The sequence below is a fragment of the Balaenoptera borealis genome (assembly GCF_965194805.1).
Source record: "Balaenoptera borealis genome assembly, chromosome: 14".
NCBI lineage: Eukaryota > Metazoa > Chordata > Mammalia > Artiodactyla > Balaenopteridae > Balaenoptera > Balaenoptera borealis.
In genome coordinates this window covers 65923273-65943916 of record NC_138875.1, presented here as the reverse complement: position 1 = coordinate 65943916, position 20644 = coordinate 65923273, and the positions used below count along the sequence as shown (strand labels likewise).

Below are 20644 nucleotides of genomic sequence, written 5' to 3'. Positions count from 1 at the left end.
CATTGCTACAGACTGTCTGCCCAGCTGCCTCCCCTTCCCCATCTTTCTTACAACGGGAAAACTGAGGTAATGATAAAACCCAGACTAAACTACAGATTTCCTGACTTCTAGTATAAGGCTCTTTTTTCTATAAAGTAATTTTCTATAAAATAATATTTCAAACACAAGAAAAGCATAACAAGACCCAGATTTTTAAAATATCATATGCTTCGAATCTTTTTTAAAAAGAAATATATATCAGCAGATGATCCCCATTCCTCTATTACATTCCCCTACCTCCTTCTCCAGAGGCAACCACCATACTGAGGTTGTGGTATATTCCATTCTTCCTGTTCATGTTGTATATAATTACCAAATTATTATATATCCATAAACCAAACCATGTTGCCACAGAAAGAGTTGGTCTTCAAAACAAGGAAGAGTCCCTCACTGTAGTGAGCTTGCATGCAGTTAAAACCTTTGGTTTGGCTGGATTTGCAAAAAGAAACTAGGACAGAGCTTAGTCTTTTTTACTGACTACCACAGAAGGATCTAATCAAGTGTCTTATTAGAGTGAAAATAAATTGGGTAAATATAAAAATTTTAACACAACTTTTTAAATCCTTCTCAAGTACATGTTTCATATTTGTGAAACCCTGGTTTATAATGACCTGGTATGAATGACCTGTCACCAAACAATACGATAGATTAAGCAATTTAACTATAATAAATAGTTTCTACTTCTGCTTCAAGGTCCAGCTCAAAATGTCACCACCTTAATGAATCTGTCCTCAATCCCTTCAGAATTAATTCCTTCAGCGGTCATTTATTGAGTGCCGAAGCCCTGAAGATACAATAGTAGATCAGACCCAGTTCCTGCCCAGAGCTCAGAAATAATTACCCAATAGTGTTTGATAAATGCACTAATAGAACTATCCATAAAGGGTTAGTGGAGTCTAACTTCTCTTGGAGCACCTGGAGAAAACTTTAGAGAGGAGGTGATATCTAAGCTGCATCTTGGAGGATGAGTAGGAGTTCACAAAACAGAAGACAGAAGGTCATTCTAGGCAGGGAGAGACTGAATGAAAGGGAACAAAGGATGTTAAGATGTTAGTTTTAGAGGGACAACTAAGGATAGACATCAGAGGTAGGGAGTAAAGTTAGAAGACTGGCAGCAATTCAAGCAAAAGATGACATATTGCAGGCATGAGGTGGGAGAAGGAAGGATTTTAGCAAAAGTCAGGAGATAAATTTAGCAGAACTTGATTGCATGGGGGAAAAAAAGAACGTGGAGGAGTTGGGGATGACTCCCAAAGGCTTGGCAAATGAGTGGGCAACAAGGCCATTAACTAAACTAGGAAATACCATACAGAAGACAAGAGCAGGGCAGAAGAAGGGGGGTTCAAATTCCCTCTGAGGCATTTTGAGTCGGCAATGAATCCTCTCCTTTAAGGCCTTCAACGATTTCCCCTTCTAAGCCAGAAATCACCCCTTCCTCTGAGCTCCACGGCACCTAGTATACTGTTTCCACACCGAATTATTTAAACCTGCAGTAATTACAAAGTTTGTCCCTACCTTAAATCACAGAGGAAAGGTACTAGGTCTTGCTGGTCTGTGCAATGCCCTTATCTCGGAGCCTTAGACACAGCAAGCCTTCAAAGTCTGCATTCTTGAAAGGCGGCTCCATCAGATACTGGAAACTGCCCGTGAACATGCATTAAATCAATGACCCAAACCTGTGCGTGAGAGGCTTCTGTAACGTCTCTAAAGCCTTGGGCCACACAGCACCTACTCTGAGCTCCCTGTGTGTTCATCTTATCTGATGTTTAAACAACCCCGCTCGGCAGCGGGATTCCGGTCCACAGAGAAGCAACAGAAGCCCCGCGTCTGGGGTGTCAAGGCCTGCAGGTGGCTGACCAGGCTGTCCCTGCCGGCGCCTGCCCCGTCGGGCCGGGTGGGCCAGGCTCGGGGGCTCCTTGGGTTCTGGGAGGGCCCACCCTGGCCTATGGGCAGCGGCCCCAACCCCCACCAGGGGGCCATGCGGACACCTAGCCACCCCCCCCGCCCGCCCCGCACCGCAGTCGGTGGTATCGGCCCCACGACGGCGTGAGGGTCCCTGGGTAGGGGCGCGCAGCCCGGCCCCCCAACTCTAGAAACCAGGCCCCGGAAGGCAGTGGTGAGGCCTCCGGCCCAGGGCTCAGCTCGTCCCGTACCTCCGTCCGCGTCCCGGGCGCTGCGCCGGACCCTGAGGGCTTGACGGGAAGGCCCCGCAACGGTCTGTTCACCTCAGGCCCGCCGCAGCCCTGCAGGCCGCATCCTGGCCACTCTTGCCGCCTCTCCGCGTCCTCCGTCCCGACTCTCGGGGCGGGAACCTGAGGTGAGGAGAGCGAGAGACAAGCACGCGGCCGGGCACCTGAGCGAGGGCCTCCGAGGGCGGCTGGTGGACTGACTGACGGGCAGTCAGGCAGCCAGGCTGGCAGGAACCACAGCGCTGAGGCGCAGCACTCCCGCGTCCCTCGTGGAGGGGGCGTGGCCGGCGCGTGCCGAAGGAGGCGGGAAGGGCGAGGGGCGGTGCCACCCGCGACGTCCTGGGGCGCTGATTGGCTGCGAGCTGCTGATGTGCGAGGAGGGGGGGGCGTGTCCCCACGTGAGCCCTCTGGGGCCGAGGGCGTGGGAGTAGAGGGGAGGGCGCGTGAGTAGAGGGGAGGGCGCGTGCGCGGCCCTGGCCGTCAGCAGACGCCCCGTCCTGCTCCTCTTCCTGGGGGCAAAGGCCGTCAGGCAGTTTGCGTCTAAAGAAACGTGCGGACTTCAGCCATGGCCGGGGCTGGATTTGAGTCGCTGGAGCGGTGCTTGGAGAAGCATCTGCCACTCGCAGACCTGCAGGAGGTCAAACGCATTCTCTATGGCAAAGAGACCAGGTGTGGGGCCTAGACTGGGAAGGTGGGGGACCTTGGGGCCAGCGGGTGTGGGTCTGGGGGACCAGGCAGAGTGCTTCAGAATCTGAAGGGCTCTGCAAGGGCGGTGGTGAAGTACTGAATTGGCGAGCTGAGACCCTGGGAGGTCTAGATGTGACAGCTCTGGGAGCTCAGGGTTGCACAACAGAGAGTGAACTTTACAAGCCCAGAGGGAAAGGACGGTTTTTACTCTTTGTGCTTTCTCTGTGACCACCCAGCTCTCTTTCCCAGCTTCCAGTGACTAGCTTCTTCCCCAGAGCCAGGCCTGTCCTCTAGGCGTCTGTCTGGGTCATTACCTCCTGTCAGAGCCCCCAGCCCCTCCTTCCTGCAGTGACCCAGCCTCTGGCGGATCCTTGGAGGGAGAGGCCTCTGAATCTGGTTGGCGAAGGAACTTTTCCCACTGGCAAGCCACAGGAGTTAGTTCCCATGCTCAGAGCAAATTTTTTTCACTCCCAGGCAGCTGTGTGCATCACTAGGACTTTCTGAGGGCAGTGCACTGCTGGACGCTGGGCATACAGAGCTGGAAGACACTTCCCCTTCCACTCTTGTTTCTCTTCAGTCCACTTTTCTCAAAGCAACCAGAAGATGTAAATCATATCCTGCTTAAAACTCTATCAGGGATTCCCACGGCCCTTAGAGTGTAATGCAAACTCTGACCCCATGCAACTCCTGACTAAACGTCCTTCCACTTTCTTGCCCATTTGTGGGCTCCCGCAATCCAGCCAGACTGCGCACTCCCTGCCCTTGTGGCAGTGACCTTGAGGCAGGAACCTGATCAGCTCACCTGAAACTGGAGGGTGTTGATTGGATCAGAGATTCCCAGCCACCAGCTGATGTGGAGTTCCTGCAGGGAGGCCAGACCTCAGAGTCTCAGGTGTTTTCACAGCTAGTGGATGGTAAGGGTAGAACAGCTGCCTTTCGGGGTGGGCATGGTACAGAACTTTGTCCAAAAGGGCTCTTTGTACCCAAAGAGGGGTGCCTGGGACTGGATGACCTTCAAGGCCCCTCCAGTGTGCTCATGCTGGATCACTGCTTCCCACCGCGCGTGTAAAGGCTCGTCCCGGGGGAAGCCTCTTAGAATTGAGGCTCCTAAAGAAGGTGTCCTGAAGCAGGGGGTGTCTCAGGGTGTTTAAGGGTGAGGTGGGCATGTTCCACTGGGAAAAGACAGCTCGTGGGTGTCAGGGAGAGTCGTAGGAAAATAGAAATAAGTTTCCCACATAGGGGACTAGCTGGGATCCATTCTAGAGCTCAGAGTAAGGACTGCCTTGTAAAAGGGACTTTGTGTGCACATTTGGATCGCTCCAGGGTAGGGAGGGATTGGAATGGGAGGTAAAATGGGAACCAGATTCCATTAATCAGTGACCACCAGGCCTCTTCCTGGGGCTTCGCTCACAATAACTGAGTAAGTGGTTCCCCTTTTCCATTCTTTCTCCTTTTCGCTTTTCTTGGTTCTGTTCCACCCAGAACTGAGCCCTTCCAAGCTTCACCTCTAGGGTATAAACCTTTGTACTTGTGATTGAGTGGGATTTGGCTATGAACAGGCTGCAAAGTGAAGATAGAAAATTAGTCATTTAGGGACTTCCCTGGTGGCGCGGTGGTTAAGAATCCATCTGCCAAATGCACGGGACACAGGTTCAAGCCCTGGTCCGGGAAGATCCCACATGCCGCAGAGGAACTAAGCCCGTGTGCCACAACTACTGAGCCTGCGCTCTAGAGCCCACGAGCCACAACTACTGAGCCCACGTGCCTAGAGCCAGTGCTCCGCAACAAGAGAAGCCACCACAATGAGAAGCCCGTGCACTACAACGAAGAGCAGCCCCCACTCACAGCAACTAGAGAAGGCCCACGCGCAGCAACAGACCCAATGCAGCCACAAATAAATAAATAAATAAATTTATTAAAAAGAAAAGAAAAGAAAATTAGTCATTTAAAACTTCTTCTGTTCACTTCTCGTGGCCTGACTCGGGCATGGCTGCCTCTATGAATGCCTGGTGGACCTGAATCCTCAGTCCCTCCCCTGGACTCCCCCTTTGCTCCACACAAGACCAGCTTCCCACCCCAATACTTGCCACGCCCAACACAAAGATGATGCTTAGTAAATGTTTGCTAAGTGAATGAGCTAAATGGGCCTTTGCCTGTGCCAGACAGATGAAATCCCCAGAGAACATCAACTCTCAGTTTTAAGACAGCCAGAACCACGAAACATTTATTCATTCAACAAACATTTATTGTTTATTTTTGTCTTGGGCACTAGAGGTACAAGGATGAGTTAGCCACGGTTCCTACTCTTGAGGGACTTTCTGTCTTTTGATGGTTGTCCTACATCATGGTTCTGAAGACCAGAAGTACAAAATCAGAGTATTGGCAGGAATACAGTCTTCCAAAGGTTCTGGGGGAGAATCCTTCCATGCCTTTTCTAGTTTCTGTGGCTTCTGGCATTCCTTGGCTTGTGGCAGCATCACTCCAATCTCTGCTTCTGTCTTCACTTGGTCTTCTTTTCTCCCTGTGTCTCTCCTCTGGGCGTTTCTTAACCCATCACTGGATTTAGGGCTCACCTGGGTAATACAGGATGATCTTATCTTGAGATCCTTAATTACATCCACAAAGACTCTTTTTCCAAATAAGGTCCCATTCACAGGTTCTGAGCATTAGGACGTTGGACATATCTTTTGGGGGGGGCCACAGGTCAGCCCACTACAGAGACTCTGCAGAGGTGGGCATCAGGGTGGGGGGAGGCTGGGTTTGGGATTGTCCTAGAGATGGTCATTCCAGGTGGAGGAATGGGGGCAGAGTAGGAATCTGGGGGTCCCAGTGTTAAAGGGGCAGAGGAGGTGGAGATTTTGTGGGAGACTCCAGAGGTAAGGATGCGGGGGGGACCCTAGGGCCAGTATCAAGGATGCTGATCGGGACAGGGACAGAGTGTCAGGTGGCTCAAGGAGGTCTGGAAGGATAGGGTCAGCAGGGAGTCCACTGGCTTTAGCAACCAGTAGGCTGGTGGTTCCAGAACAAGAGAGGCCTGTGTAGAGCACACTTCCCTTCTTTCTTTTTTTTCCTGTTTTTTTAATGGGAGAGACTCAAACAGCTGTCATGGTGAATGTGGCAGGTCTGCAGGAGACAGGGAGAGATGTCCAAAGTGGGTATATCGTTAAGTGAAAAAGGCATGAAGGGACTTCCCTGGTGGTACAGTGGTTAAGACTCCGTGCTTTCAATGCAGTGGGGCACAGATTCGATCCCTGGTCAGGGACCTAAGATCCCACATGCCGCTTGGCGTGGCCAAAAAAACAATAAAAGCATGTAAATGGAAGAGCAGAACATACAGAAGGACAACTTTGTATGTGTAACACACGCATATTGAAAAATATTGGAAAGACACATAAGACATTGTTAAGGGGGTTGTCTCTAGGTTCTGAGATGGAGGGGAACTCATTTTACATTTTCCACTGTTTGATTTTTTTTCCCCCCATGAGCATGTGTTTCTTTTGTAACAAAGCTCTGGTTTAATTATTTAAAACACTGATGGTAAAGAGCCATTAGAGGGGAAAGAGAAGTTCCAGAAGCGAGAGCTTGCCAAGGAAGCTGGGGCTGGGCTCCCTTGGGCAAGGTCTGCCTTGACCTCGCTGGAAAGGGGGGTTCCCGGGGGAAAGGCCAGGGGATGTGTGGAGCCAGGACAGGAAGTGATGGGCTTTCCTCCTTGAAGTTTTAGGTGAGGCCACCAGGGTGGGGGCCTTAGTATCAGGATGAGGGGCAGAGGGGCAAGAGCCAACTATGGGGACCAAGGGAGGGTTGGGGGCAGCACAGAGCCCCCTTTGTGAGGTTGTGGCCCATTTCCTGGTCTCCACCATGGCTGGTCGGTGCCACACCACATCCTTGAGCCAAGCCTTTGGTGGACACAGCACATGGTTAGAGAATGGGGCTCGAGGGCCAGTTGGGTTCTCCAGGATGAAGCAGGCAGGATTGGGTGAAGGAATGCCAGGGTAACTGGAGGGCGGGGAAACCTTCAGGTAGTGGCCAGACAGTGGGGGGTGCTGGGGAAATGTAGAACCCAGAAGGTAGTGGAGGCCTGGCCTGCATGGCCTAGGGGACGCGTGTCTGCAGGGAGCTGGGGACAGGGATGGGCATGGAGGCAGGGAGGCTGAGCATCGTGGAATGACAGGGCTGAGTGTTGAAGGTAGAAACGTGGGGAGAGCAGACAGCTGCGGTCAGTGGGTGGGGAGAGTTAGCCAGAGGATGAAGGACCCCTTCCAGGTGATGGTTACAGCTGGGCTTGCAAACCTGAGGCGAGCTTTTCCACCTGATGTCTTCCTGGTTGACGGTGCAGGCTGAGGACGGCCTACCAGGACCACTCCCAAGGGCAGCCGGCCCCCAGGCCCTCCTTCTTGTCCTGGCCACCATGGTGACTTGTCCGGGGGAGTGGGGGCGTCTGCCTGCAGGTGGGGGACTGTCTCTGAGGCAGTCATGGCAACAGGAGGCGCAGTGTGGGCACTGCTGCTATTTCTAACCTGCTGAAGCGCACGGAACCCTGACTAGTTGAAAAGCAGGCTGATTGTCAGGGGCGGAACCCAACTCCGAGCTGTCAGGGCCATCACGGGGAAACTGCCTGGCAGGGGGCGGTGGCAGGGGGCTCAGGCTGACAGGGCTGTGATTTTGAAAGAAATGTCTTTAAGAAAGTGGTTTAAAGTAGGAGAGAAATATTGTTAGATAATGGTTGTCAGGTTATTTTTTGATGCATTCTCTGGGTATTTCATAACCACCATGCCCCTAGATGGTAAGGCCTTCCTGGCTGGGGGCCCTGTCCCATGCCCCTGCGGGTTTCACCCCTGGGCCAGGCACAAAACAGACCATGTGGCCCATGGTCACTTTGGTGGGAGGTTTTATAAATAATCCACTTGCCTGTGTTAATAAATCACAAACAGGCATGAGCCCTTCAGCCTTTGGTCTGGACATCTGGGCCCCGCCACGCTCACCCAGCATCGGGCAAGGAGCTGCCCTCTCCCCTGGTGGGAAGCAGGACAGGATGGGGTGGGGGGGTCACCAAAGACTTGTAATCCTTAGTGGCAAATGGCCACGGGACCCTCCGTCTTGCTGTCGTCCTGGCCTCTCTTCCTAGCCGGCTCCCAGCCTCCTTCTCAACAGCTCCTTTGTCTCATCACGGCCTGCCGCAGCCCCCAGACTCAGCACGGCCCTCTGACTCTAGTCCACAGACATTTTTGGGAATCTCTTCCCTCTCTCCTGTGCTGCCTGCTGAGACCTCAATTCCTGCCACCACCCCCCACCCCCCGATTTCAGCAGCTCCAGCATCAACCTCGTGACTAGTTTCCCTGCTGCCCCCTCCCCACTGCCCTCCTCCACCCAGCCTGACCATGCCGCTCCGCTCCCGGCTCCAGTCTCCCCAGGGAAGCCCAGTCTCCACCCACCGGGCCCAATTCTCCAGCCCCGCCCCAGCTTCCCACGCGTGGCCGCGGCCCTGGCCGGCTCCTGGGCCTTCTTGCTGGGACGCACCCACCTCTTCTCTGCCTGAGGAGTGACTCTAGAGGGTCATTAAATGCAGCAGACCTCAGGCAGATCATGTCCCCTCTTTCCTGCCTGTTTAGGAAGCTCGACCTGCCCAGCAGGGCTTTTGAAGCCGCCTCCAAAGGGGACTTTGAGCTGCAGGGCTATGCCTTTCAGGCTGTGGCGGAGCAGCAGAGGAGGCCCCGGACCGTGCGCATGGGGCTCGTTCAGAACAGAACCCCCCTCCCCGCGGACACCCCTGTGGTGAAACAGGTTTGGCCTCTTTTGACTGTAAATACATAAACGGGCAGCGGGCTGCTCTGTGTTTTGAACTCGATCTTGTCCCCGGATGGTTGCCCAGCGGCTCTGCCCTGGCCCCCCCTTCCTTCCAGCCGTGTCACTTGCTTTTCTTTCTCTTCTGGCTCCTACCCTTTCTCTGCCTTCCTCTCACTCCTCACTATTCTGTCCACCTTCCTTTCCACTTCCTCTCCTGTGAGCGAGCTGAAGTTCCGTTTACCAGTTGGGAGGGTGCCCCTGTGGCTCACGCACTCTCCGTGGAACTGCCTCTCGGGCTCCTGCCGGCACACGCCAGTCAGGACCCATCTGTCCACCGTGTGTCCCTCTGCCTGGATCCTAAGATCCCCAGACATCGGTCAGATCGTGAATATGTCTCCTCAGCCCAGGTTGTCAGGTCATCGGGGGGCAGGGATGCTGTCATCACCACCCCCCAGAGCCTAGAAGCACGCTTGGCACCCAGCAGTCATCCACGGGGCCCCGTGCACGCAGTCCCTCGAGGGAGACCAAGCGTCCATCAGGAAGCGTTTGTGGTCTCTGGGTTTTCAGCCTGGTTCCTCTGGTCTGTCTTTGAACAAACACTTCTGAATGTCTCCTGGGAGCCAGACGTCATGCTGAGCACAGAGAACTTGAGGACACTGCTCCCAAGGAGCTCGTGGGGTCATGGGAGTGACAGTGGAGGAATGTGACAGCACAATGGGAACAGCGCCACCATAGGGACACACGCAGGCCGGGGAGAATACAGGTACCCCGATTCTCGGCCCCTTGCTGGGAGAGCTACCCCTCTGTGGGCAACACGTGTTGTGGATAACACATCCAGGGAATTTTGGGTGGGGAAAGGGAGCACATTCTGGCAGAGGGCACAGCTGGGAAAGGCGAGTCATTGGAAGACACGATACACATGGGAGAACAGAAGTGGCAGGACAAGGCATCCCCGAAGCTGTGGATGCAGGACGTCGTAAGTGGACTGGGTCCTGGGGGGTAGGGGGCGAGGGAGCAGTTAACCCAGGGGATGGTTGTGGTGTGTGGTGGGCCCACTGAGTGTGGCCCCTCTCGCAGTAAGCGCTCACATCCTCACGTCCTCCGCTTAGCAACCCCACGAGGTGGGTGGCGTTCTCCCCATTCTCCAGTCAAGGAAACCGAGGCTTAGCGAGGCAGCATTGAGTGTGTGTGGGACCCCAGAGCCTCTGTACCGCCACCTTTGACTGTAGACTTGGACCCAAGGACAGTCCAACATACCAGAACCTCCCACCCTCCTTGTCCTCTTGCAGCCGGCCACATGGTGGTTGAGTTCTAAAGATGGTCTCAACCAACTAATCCTCGCTGTTTAAATTGCCAGGTCACTGCCCTGCACAGACGCATCGAGGCCATCGTAGAGGTGGCTGCCATGTGTGGAGTCAACATCATCTGTTTCCAGGAAGCATGGAGTAAGTCTCTCTCGGGGTGCTTTCTCTGCTGCCTTCAGTGCTGTCTTATCTCCACGTCGCCAAGAGTGTCTGCTGCTTGATTTCTTAAAATCTCCTTTCTTTTCTCATCCATAGAAAGGTTCTTTGTCAACAACACCAGCAACCCCAGAACCCCAGCCTTCCTCCTTCTCACGTGCCTCAGTCTCTCATCTGAGCCTCGGCCTTCCTTCCAAACTTGAATCCGTTTACTCCTTCCTCTCACCTCCTTACCTCTGCCCTGATCCAAGGCATGTCAGCGTCTCCTCAGCTTCTGTAATCACCTCCAGCTGGTCTCCTCCACTCTGGCCCCTTCTAACTGGCTGCCCACACCTTCTAGGAAAGAGCTGTATGAAAACTCTGCACTGCATCATCTGTTCCTCCCCATCTCTGCCGGGCTCTGCCCTGACCTTCTGATACTTTACTCCGCTCCCCTGAGGCCACTGCGCCCGCTGTTCCCTCCACCCAGAGCCAGAGCTGGAGCTGGAGCATTCCTCTCCCCTGGCCTGTAACGCTGCTCGACCTTCGGATCTCAGCTCAGAGCCTGCCTCCCCGTGTAAAGTTGCATCCCTATTAAATACTCCTGCTACCTTGTACCTCTTTATTTTATTTTTATTTTTTTGTCATAGTTATACACATTCATGGTTTAGAGTCAAATGGGTCTACAAGGTCTGTTACCAAAAAATAGCTATCCTTTTCCCCAGAGGCAGCTACTTCTTCTCTGAGCTGGTTCTTTTGGAATTTACCTTTGCTTGTGTTGCTGCTTCCTAATTTTTCAGTTTTGCATCATTTATTGACTTCCCATGATGGAAGGAGACAGTGTAGTCCTTTGCCCTCTCCTGCCCCCTCTACGCACATGTACCCTTCCTGGTCTGTCCCCAGTCCATTTGCTACCAAGATTCAAAGGAAATCGCTTTGATTTCTTTCCCTGAATAGCTTTCTGTTTTCCCTGGAGTTTGCTTTGTTTTCTACATGCTTACCACAAAGTCTACCCCAAACTTTCTGCTGGTTTCCTAAATCCCCCTAAGAGGTTTAGACATATGAAGTAGTTTATCGGTTTCATCTCCTCACAGAAATCTGTCCCAGAGCCTTCTGGCTGCTCTGTTCTGAATTGGTTTCCCCCTCTTTGCCATCCCAGGACTCCCTTCACCATCATCCGGGGGGGGGGGGTCCCTCTGCCTTGCTCTTGTGTTTCTCCTATCTCACAGCTTCCTCTTTCTTGCTTTTCCCCCTCATTTTGGTTGAGTAGACTGTTTGAGACCTTGCACATCTGAAAATATTGCTGGATAGTTTGTTTGGGTATAGAATTCTGGGTTAGAAAAAATTTTCCTTCAGAAGTTTGAACACTTTGCTCCGTGTCTTCTGGCTTTGGGTGTTGTTGACTAGTCTAAGACTACTTTGATTTATGCCCCATTGTATGTGGCCTGTTTTTCTCTAGAAGGTTGTAGGATCTCTTCTCCAGTACTTTGAAATTTCATAATGATGTGCCATGGAGTGTATCTATTTTAATCCATCCTTCTAGATACTTCAGTGAGTTCTAACAGTCTAGAAACTTGAGTCTTTCAGATCTAGGAGATGTTCTTAGATTGTTTCATTCGTGATTTTCTCCCCTTTTTTCTCTCCTCTTGTTTTGATACTCCTTGCTGTTAGGATGTTGGAACTCTGGACTGGATCCCTCATTTTCTTTTGTATTTGTGCCTATTTTTCATCTCTTTGTCTTTTTGTTCAATTTTCTGGTAGATTTTATCTAATTTGTCATTCAGCCTTCTAGTTAGTGTTTTGTTTTTGCTGTCATATTTTGAATTTATGAGAGTTCTTTTGGTCTGAAATTTTCTATTTTATCACATCCTGTTCTCGTTTTATAGTTACAATATCTTCTCTTATCTCTAAGGATATTAAGTAATATTTTTTTTTCTCCCTGCATGGTTCCTAGTTACTCCAAGTTGGTCTCCCCGCTGCTGCCCTGATTACTTATATTTTAAGAATTGGGGATTAAAAAACTGATTGCAAGCTCTGAGTTTGTGGGAGGGGCTCCTCCACTGAGTTTCATTATAGGATGACCGGGTTTAGCTGTTTGTTAGGAAATCAATCACCTATGGTAGTATCTTTAGGTCATTCTTTTCAGGCTGGTCAGATTCCCCAGAGAAAATTCATCTAATCTCCTGCCAAGAGGAAAGGACAGGAGTCCAGTATGCTTATGTTTAGTTAATCCCTTTGTTTTTATCACTCTACTCACCTTTGTCCTGGGTTCCCCAAGGCCAGAGATCCTCTGTTTAACTGTCTCTAGAGAGTGAGCCTCTAGCTGGGGTGGGAGAGGCTCAATCCAGCCTCTTGGAGTGGAGAAGGGATCTAACTTCTTAAGTAGACTTTTGACCAATCCTACTTATTTGTCGCCCCTCCCTGTGTCCCCACCTTCAGAGCTGCATGGTGCCTCTGGCTCCTGAGCTTTCAAGGGGTCTGTGATGGAGAGTGGGGTGCTTCCTGGCCTCCTCCACTGCGGGGGGGGACTCAGTGTTCTCAGATTCACTAAGATATCTTCCGCCTCCCTCGGCTCTCCAGCCTCCCATGTTTTGTTGTTTTTGTCCCTGGCTCGTGCCTCATCCCTGTGGGTTTATACCTGTACACAAAAAACCCTTTACTCTCATTTGGTGGGGTTTCAGGAAAGAGCAAAGGAGTGCGTCCCATCTGCCACCTGTACCCAGAAGTTCATCACGTTCTTCACATTTCTCGTTATACGTGTACTCTTGTGTGATGCTTTTGATTTGTCTGCCTCTTCCATTAGACTGTAAGCTCCATGTGATCAGTGCCTTGGTGGTGTTTATTTTTCCCACCCCAATCCCCACCTCTATTTTTTTTTTTAATTTATTTATTTATTTTTGGCTGTGTTGGGTCTTCGTTTCTGTGCGAGGGCTTTCTCCAGTTGTGGCAAGCGGGGGCCACTCTTCATCGCGGTGCGCGGGCCTCTCACTATCGCGGCCTCTCTTGTTGCAGAGCACAGGCTCCAGACGCGCAGTCTCAGTAGTTGTGGCCCACGGGCCTAGTTGCTCCGCAGCATGTGGGATCTTCCCAGACCAGGGCTCGAACCCGTGTCCCCTGCATTAGCAGGCAGACTCTCAACCACTGCACCACCAGGGAAGCCCTCTATTTTTTTAACATTAAAAAAATTTAATTGTAAAATATGCATACTATTACTATTGGTAAGTGTACAATTCAGCAACATTAAATACATTTGCAAAATTATGTAACTGTCATTACCATCTATACCCAAACCTTTTCATCATCTCCAGCCAAAACTCTGTACTCCCCTTCCTCTTCCACCCCTGATAACCTCTATTCTACTTTCTGTCTCTATGAATTTGACTACTCTAGGGGCCTCATGTAAGTGGAATCCTACAGTATTTAGCCTTTTGTGTCTGGCGTATTTCACTGAGCATCATGGTTTCAAGGTCCGTCTGTGTAGTTGCATGTGTCAGAGTGTCCTTCCTTTTTATGGCTGCATAATATTCCATTGTTTGGATGGACCACATTCTGTTTATTCTTTCCCCTACCCAGATTTTATCTTTAGTGACTTGAATAATCCTTGGTACATGACAGACACTAAAAAATATTTATTGGATGGTTTAACCAACTTCTCTTTCTTGGATCTGGAAAACTCCTGCACATCCATCAAGGCCTAGCACGGGCACCCCCTCCTTTGGGGGGACCCTGGGGACTCCCCTACACAGGTTCCCTTTCAGCTCCCGTCTTGGCTGGCAGCTCCTGAGGGCAGGGCCCGGTCCAAGTCTGAGCCTGCCTCGTGGAGTGTTGGTTCAGTGAATGTGGAACCCCCTTCCCCTCTAATTTGGAAACTGTAGTTGGAACTTCACAGCCGACCTCCCCCAACCTCCCTTCCACATGCTTCTTTTGAAAGTTTGTTTACGTTACAGCAGTTGTGAAAACAGGAAAAGAAGCCATTAAAATGGAAATGGAGAAATTTGGAGAGCTTAGCAAGCTGAAATGAAATCGGAAAGGGAGGTTTTATTCTCTTGGGGCATTTGAGTCTCTCCTAATGCTCTGAAAGCTGAGAGTGAACAACGGTCATTAAGGATTGTTCTTTGTTATCAACAGCTTTCTTGTTGGCTTCCTTAAAATAGCTCATCCATCTTCACCGATGGCGCCTGGGGAGTCTTGATCCTGGTGCCAAGGCCCCCTGGGCTGGTGCTGGCAGAGCCTGCTGCCCACTTAGCTGCCTCCATGGGCTACCGCCCTGGTGGCTGAGATGGTGGTGATGCCATCATAGCACCAGGCTTCCAGGGACTGGAAGGAATCTGGAGGCTGGTGCTTCTCTTCTCTGTGAAATGAGGAGTCACACCAACTTCGCAGGGGTATTGGGGACATGCTGCCTATTACCAGGCCTGGCACCGTGCTGGGCACATGGCCCGTGTTTGGAAAAGGTTGGTTGCAATTATTACCTCCAAACAGGCCACACAACCCATGCAGCAACCAGGTGGTCCTCGCCAGCCACATCACACAGCTTCCTACAAACCTTCCCTGCACTCTGAGTTTCAGAGTGACCGGAACAGTAGCAAGCATCTGGAAACATCCATTAGGCTAATCCTCCTAAAAGAAATGGACTTGGGTTATTGGGAGGAGGAAGATCTAAAGAGTACAGTCGTCCCTCGGTATCTGTAGAGATTGGTTCCAGGACCCCCAACCCTGCAGAGACCAAAATCCAGGGATGCTCAAGTCCTTTATATAAAATAGTGTAGTATTTGCATGTTACTTACGCACATCCTCCCATATACTTTAAATCTTTAAATCATCTGGAGGTTACTTGTAATACCTAATACAGTGTAAATGCCAAGTAAATAGTTGCCCGTGTGTGGCAAATTCAAGTTCTGCTTTTCGGAACTTTGTGGAATTTTTTTTCAAATATTTTCCGCCTGCTGTTGGGGGAACCCGCAGATGCAGAGGGCCAACTGTATGCGGGATTGGTCCAAACAAGGAATTCAGTACTCCAAATCAAGAAGAAAAAGACAAACAGCTCAGCAGGAAGTGGACCAAGGTTACGGACAAGATCATCTGGAGGATGAATCCAGAAAGGCCAGCAACCATGTGGCCAGGTGCTCCACCTCACTGGTGACACGGGAAACGCATGTCTAATCCCAGTGAGATCCCAGCTCACAGCATCAGACTGGCGGGTGTGGATGCACGTGGCCGAGGCTGTGGAGCAGTGGGACACACTCAGCCAGAGGTCCCTGGTGCCTACCCCCATCGCAGCCCCCTCCACCCCACAAAGGAAACTGCCGTTGAGAATCTGGTGTGCATGGCATTCTTTGAATTGTTACTGCGTGTATATGTACCTGCTTTTTTTTTTTTAAGCAAACAAAAATCAGTGAGTTAATGAAATTTCCTATTGAATTAGCCCCCTAGATGGTGGCATCTAGCCAGAGGTCACAGAAATAATGCTTTTATCCTTGGGGAGTGCTCAGCCTACCCAGTGGTTCCCAAACTTCTGATGGGGTCATTAAATGAATGGCTTTTCTTGTTCCTGAGCAAGCCTCAGTCCCTGGGAGGATGAACATTCCTATGGTGATGTGTGAGGGTCCCAGCGCCATCCTTGGTGGCCCTCTGACGCTGTCCCCAAGGAGCCTTGGTTGTGCTCTTAACCAACCAGCAGATTGGCCAGCAGCTCGGGATCTGCTGGTTGGGAACAGTTTCTGGCTGTACCTTTTGCAAAAAATTTTTAACATATATATGTATTGTTAAAATTGTGGTAAAATAGACATAACGTAAAATTTACCATTTTAACCGTTTTCAAGTGCACAGTTCTGTAGCATTAAGTACATTCACATTATTGTGTAACCATCGCCACCATCCATCTCCAGAACCTTTGCATCTTCCCAAACTGACACTCTGTCCGCCTTAAACAACATCTCCCCATTCTCCCCTCCCCCAGCCCCTGGCACCCACCATCTACTTTCTGTCTCTCTGTGAACGTGCCTATCCTAAGTCCCCCATGTAAGTGGAACCATATAGCACTTGTCCTTCTGTGTCTGGCTTATTTCAATGCGCATAACGTCTTCAAGGTTCACCCATGTTGTAGCAAGTGTCAAACTTTCCTTCCTTTTGAAGGCTGAATAATATTCCATCTAATGGATGGACCACATTTTGTTAATCCATTTGTCCACTGATGGACACTTGGGTCATTGCCATCTTTTGGCTGTTGTGAATCATGCTGCTGTGAACGTGGGTGTGCAAGTATCTGTTCAGATTTCTGCTGCAAGTGTTTTTAAGACCATAGGAAGGACATTTGGCCTCGCCTCTTATTCTGCCATGAAGCCTAAAGGGGAGGTGTCCCCACAGCCAGGGATGGGCCTCAGAAGGCAGGCCAAGGCTCTTGGGGCTGGGGTCTCCTGTGGAAACCCTCCCCCACCAGGCCAAGGACCCCCCTCAGAGGCCATGAGCTTGGATGTGATTCTGACCTTTCTCCTCTCCACAGCTATGCCCTTTGCTTTCTGTACGAGAGAGAAGCTTCCATGGACGGAATTTGCCGAGTCAGCAGAGGACGGGCCCACCACGAAGTTCTGTCAAGAGGTAGGATGTTAACCTACCTTTAACTGTTAACTAACCTCTGGCAGCGGCCAAACACGGGCAGGTCACAAAGAGAGGCCGCAGCTGCCAGAGGTGGCCCTTCTCCGTGGAAAACGCGCCCATTTGGCTCTTGCTTTGCCAGGTAAGAATAGATAAGACTATTTACTGCCCCTACCCCCCCCCCTTTTTTTAAGTGTATTTTCTTTTTTTTTTTTTAATAAGTTTATTTATTTATGTATTTATTTATTTTTGGCAGTGTTGGGTCTTCGTTGCTGCGCGCAGAATTTTTCTAGTTGTGGCGAGCGGGGGCGACTCTTTGTTGCGGTGCACAGGCTTCTCATTGCGGTGGCTTCTCTTGTTGCGGAGAACGGGCTCTAGGAACCTGGGCTTCAGTAGTTGTGGCTCGTGGGCTCTAGAGCGCAGGCTCAGTAGTTGTGGCACACAGGCTTAGTTGCTCTGTGGCATGTGGGATCTTCCCAGACCAGGGCTCGAACCCATGTCCCCTGCACTGGCAAGCGGATTCTTAACCACTGCACCACCAGGGAAGTCCCTAGTGTACTTTCACTTAAAATCAGAGTTTCAGAGCCAGAAGGGCCCTTAATGGCTTTTTAAGTGAGGGGGCTGCAGCCCACGGAGGGGGTCCTGGAGATGACTCCCGTAGTAGGGTCTGCAGCTGGCAAGTGCGGCGCTGGCACTCGGGGACTGAGGTCAAGTTTGAGTCTGTGTCCAGAGCTCTGCTACCCCACTTGCTGTTCACCTGAGTTATGGAAGCATCTCTGCATGGCCCATCTCATCAGTGTAGAAACTGGGCTTCCTTTTTCTTTATTAAAACCTCATAATACATGTTCTATGATCCCATTTATATGAAATGTCCCGGATAGGCAAATGCTTGGAGGCAGAAAGCAGATTAGTGGTTGCCAGGGGCTGGGCGGGGAGAGGGGATGGGGAGTGACTGCTCATGGGGACAGGGTTTCCACTTGGGGTGTTGAAAATGTTCTAAAATTAGTTTGTGGTGTTGGTTGCACAACTCTGAATGTACTGAAAACCACTGAATGGCACACTTTGAAAGAATGGACTTTATGCTCCGTGAATTGTATCTTAATAAAGCGGTCATCCAGAAAACCCCAATGACATTCCAAGAGGTTACGAATGGTGACTTATGCTTATTCTCACCTCGAAAAAAATAACTCCTTTCATTTCTCCAATGTCGCATTTCAGACTTTCTACATATACTTAAGGGTTTTTGGAGCAGAACTGTAATCATAGTGATTCTATCAGTACTGAGTTGTGATTCCAAACATCCCTGTTCTCAGGCTGTAGGGAAAATTCTCTCAGCCACCAGATTGTTGATTCTGTGCTACGAGGCAGGAAGTGATTGCAGACGGCGTGCCTGAACCAGGGTGGGAGGAAGGAAGAGCAAAGGGAGGATGGGGATGAGCTGGTCCCAGGGGACCCCTGTCTGCATCGAGGGCCCCGGGACCACAGCTACCCCCACGTGCTCGTAGCATCCCCTTCTGCCCGCCGTGCCATCCCTCTGTTCTGTCATTAAGGTCAGAAGTAGCAACGGGCTGGTAAGAGCTGATGACAAATGACCAGCTGGGGCTGCTCATCCTGGTCACCAGATCCTGAACTTCTTATTTGAGACAAAAGGAATTTGGTGTCAAGAGTTATGTTTGGTTTTCTTTCTGGGATTTTTTTGTATAGGTGAAACATATGATTTATTTTATTTTATTTATTTATTTTGGCTGTGCCATGTGGCATGTGGGATCCTAGTTCCCCAACCAGGGATCAAACCCACACCCCCTGCCATGGAAGCGCAGAGTCTTAACCACTGGACCGCCAGGGAACTCCCTTTTTTCTTTGTTATTATGGAAAGAAACACATAACATAAAATTAATCATCTTAACCATTTTTAAGTGTACAGGTCAGTCACGTTAAGTATCTTCACAGTGTTGTGAAGCAAACCTCTAGAACTCTGTCATCTTGTAAATCTGAAACCCTCCACCCATGGAACAACCCCCTCCACCCCCAGCTGCTGGTGCCTGACGTTCCACTTTGTTTCTGTGAATTTGCCTAGCTTAGATGCCTCACGTGAGTACACTCCTGCAGTGTTTGTCCTCTTGCACCTGGCTGATTTCACTTGGCATAATGTCGTCAGGTTCATCCATGTCAGGGATGACAGCCATGTCATCCATAGGCCAGGATTTCCTTCCTTTTTAAGGCTGAATAATACTCCATTGCATATATACACCACGATTTATTTAGATGCTTGTGTTGCTTCCACCTTTTGGCTGTTGTGAATAGTGCTGCTCAGAACATGGGTGTGAAAATCTACTTTCCTGCACGGTTGCTGGTCCTATGGTAACTGTGTTTAACTCCACCAGGAACGAGGCATCATTTACATTCCCGCTGGCAGTTTAAGAAGGTTCCTGTTTCCCCACATCCTTGTCAACGCTTGTTACCTTCTTTTTTGTTTTGTCTTGTTATTGCCTCTGGATCTGAAGGTCTATGGGAAGTGGCATTAAGTCTTGCTTTTATTTTATTTGTACTGTAGGGTCTGTGATCTTTGTATAGGGCTCACAGGGTTGGAAAACAAAAGACTTGGCTCTCTGGGCACCCTTTAGAATTAGGAAATCAGCCTTATCCACACTAAAAAGGTCCCCAGGGCTATTTTCAATATTTCAGAAATCCTGATATAACCCATACACCCTCTCATTAGGGTTGCTAGGCTAATTGAAATTTCAAGTGATTTAATTCTGACTAGAATTATTTAAGTTTAGACCGCTTAAGAATAGAGAATGGGGGCTTCCCTGGTGGCGCAGTGGTTGAGAGTCTGCCTGCTAATGCAGGGGACACGGGTTCGAGCCCTGGTCTGGGAAGATCCCACATGCCACGGAGCAACTAGGCCCGTGAGCCACAACTACTGAGCCTGCGCGTCTGGAGCCTGAGCTCCGCAACAAGAGAAGCCGCGATAGTGGGGGGCCCGCGCACCGCGATGAAGAGTGGCCCCCGCTTGCCACAACTAGAGAAAGCCCTCGTACAGAAACGAAGACCCAACACAGCCAAAAATAAATAAATAAATTAATTCATTAAAAAAAAAAAAGTAACAAATGTTCAAGTACAATTGGTGTCTTTAAAAAAAAAAAAAAAAGAATAGAGAATGCATTTCACCTCTTAGCACAAACGTGGCATATAGTAAATGGTAAAGTGAATGAATAAATAGTTATTATTCTCACTTGTATCAGAAAGAGAAAAAAGACTAATTTCAGTTATTTTGGGTATATACCCAGAAGTGGCATTATGGGGTCATACGGTAGTTCTGTTTTTAATTTTTGAGGAATTGCCATACTGTTTTCCACAGCAGCTGCACCGTTTTTACACTCCCACCAACACTGCACAAGGACAATGCTGGTTCCTATTTAGCTAAGCTTGGGCGTCAGGACAACTCTGGCATTTAGTCTTCAAAGAACAGATGCAGGGAGAGCTCAGAACCCCGTCTAACTATCTAGGAGGACCATTAGATTCTTCCATAAAAATGTTATGACACTTGATTTGAAAATAAGACTGTGCCGTACTCATTTTTCCAGCTGGCGAGGAAGCATGACATGGTGGTGGTGTCCCCCATCCTGGAGCGAGACACGGAACATGGGGACATCTTGTGGAACACAGCCGTGGTGATCTCCAACTCTGGAGCCATCCTGGGCAAGACGAGGAAAAACCACATCCCCAGAGTGGGCGACTTCAATGAGGTGAGCTGCCCCTTGGATGACCAGCACAGCTGCAGCACAGTGTGGCAGCAGCGCTGGGGGCCTCCCTGCACTGCACTGCGTCACACAGGTGGATGGGATGCAGTGGGATTCCCGGTGAGTCCCAAACGCCTTTAGTGCAGAGGGCTATTTTTTTTTAAATATA

General features: G+C 50.2%; 1 protein-coding gene and 1 long non-coding RNA gene across 6 annotated transcripts in view; one reads left to right on the top strand and one right to left on the bottom strand.

Annotated features, from left to right (window-relative positions):
- The first annotated feature begins 2729 nt into the window (after positions 1-2729).
- The window catches only part of UPB1 (beta-ureidopropionase 1), a 29183-nt gene continuing 11268 nt past the window's right edge, over positions 2730-20644 (top strand). For 2 of the 5 annotated variants that reach the window (XM_082354772.1, XM_082354775.1), the window contains exons 1-5: positions 2730-2897; positions 8525-8696; positions 10057-10144; positions 16641-16735; positions 20320-20481. In XM_082354772.1, coding sequence (XP_082210898.1) covers positions 2794-2897; positions 8525-8696; positions 10057-10144; positions 16641-16735; positions 20320-20481 — 621 coding nt within the window. In that variant the 5' untranslated portion in view covers positions 2730-2793. Of the gene's footprint in view, positions 2898-8524; positions 8697-9357; positions 9676-10056; positions 10145-16640; positions 16736-20319; positions 20482-20644 lie in introns of those variants that run through there. The other 3 variants (XM_082354774.1, XM_082354773.1, XM_082354776.1) reach the window with 3 other exon arrangements.
- LOC309611039 lies at positions 5139-8518 on the bottom strand. The gene is made up of 2 exons (XR_014234289.1): positions 7206-8518; positions 5139-5488 (listed from the first exon to the last, which is right to left on the bottom strand). It is a non-coding gene; the product is annotated as an uncharacterized lncRNA (long non-coding RNA).